This window comes from Buceros rhinoceros, unplaced genomic scaffold (genome assembly GCF_000710305.1).
Source record: "Buceros rhinoceros silvestris isolate BGI_N320 unplaced genomic scaffold, ASM71030v1 scaffold30351, whole genome shotgun sequence".
Taxonomy (NCBI): Eukaryota; Metazoa; Chordata; class Aves; order Bucerotiformes; family Bucerotidae; genus Buceros; species Buceros rhinoceros.
This window is the reverse complement of record NW_010392994.1, coordinates 16977-17345: the sequence shown is the minus strand read 5'-3', so window position 1 is coordinate 17345 and position 369 is coordinate 16977. Positions and strand designations below refer to the sequence as shown.

General features: G+C 53.1%; 1 protein-coding gene across 1 annotated transcript in view; it reads left to right on the top strand.

Moving 5' to 3' along the window:
* Positions 1 to 250: 250 nt before the first annotated feature.
* The window catches only part of DTD2 (D-tyrosyl-tRNA deacylase 2 (putative)), a gene marked incomplete at its 5' end in the record, with an annotated part of 8008 nt that continues 7889 nt past the window's right edge, over positions 251 to 369 (top strand). The window contains one exon of the mRNA XM_010144709.1: positions 251 to 367. Coding sequence (XP_010143011.1) covers positions 251 to 367 — 117 coding nt within the window. The remainder of the gene's footprint in view (positions 368 to 369) is intronic.

The following is a 369-nucleotide window of genomic DNA, read 5'->3' as shown; positions in this document are numbered from 1 at the left end:
CCTGCCGCTTTGTACCCGCGCCCTGCCGGGAGGGGAAAGGAGGAGCAAAAGGAGCCAGAGAAACAAGTGGGTCGGAGGAAAGTCAGGGAAATCACTTACCAGGTACCGTCACTGGCAAAACGGACTTGACTGGGGCAATTTAAGTTAAATTTATCGCCAGTTAACATAAATATTTAATTAGCGATTTGGGTATTGAAGAAAGGATCCCCAATGTTTAGACGTTTGAGGAAAACACCGCTCCCCTTTGCAGGCTAAGCTTCACCTCAGACACCTCTCCCACCCCTCTCCTAGCCCTCACTCCGGAGCTCCTTGTTGTCGCCAGAGGTTACGCGCAGCCCCCTCAGCGGTGCGACGAGCTGCACAGGAGGT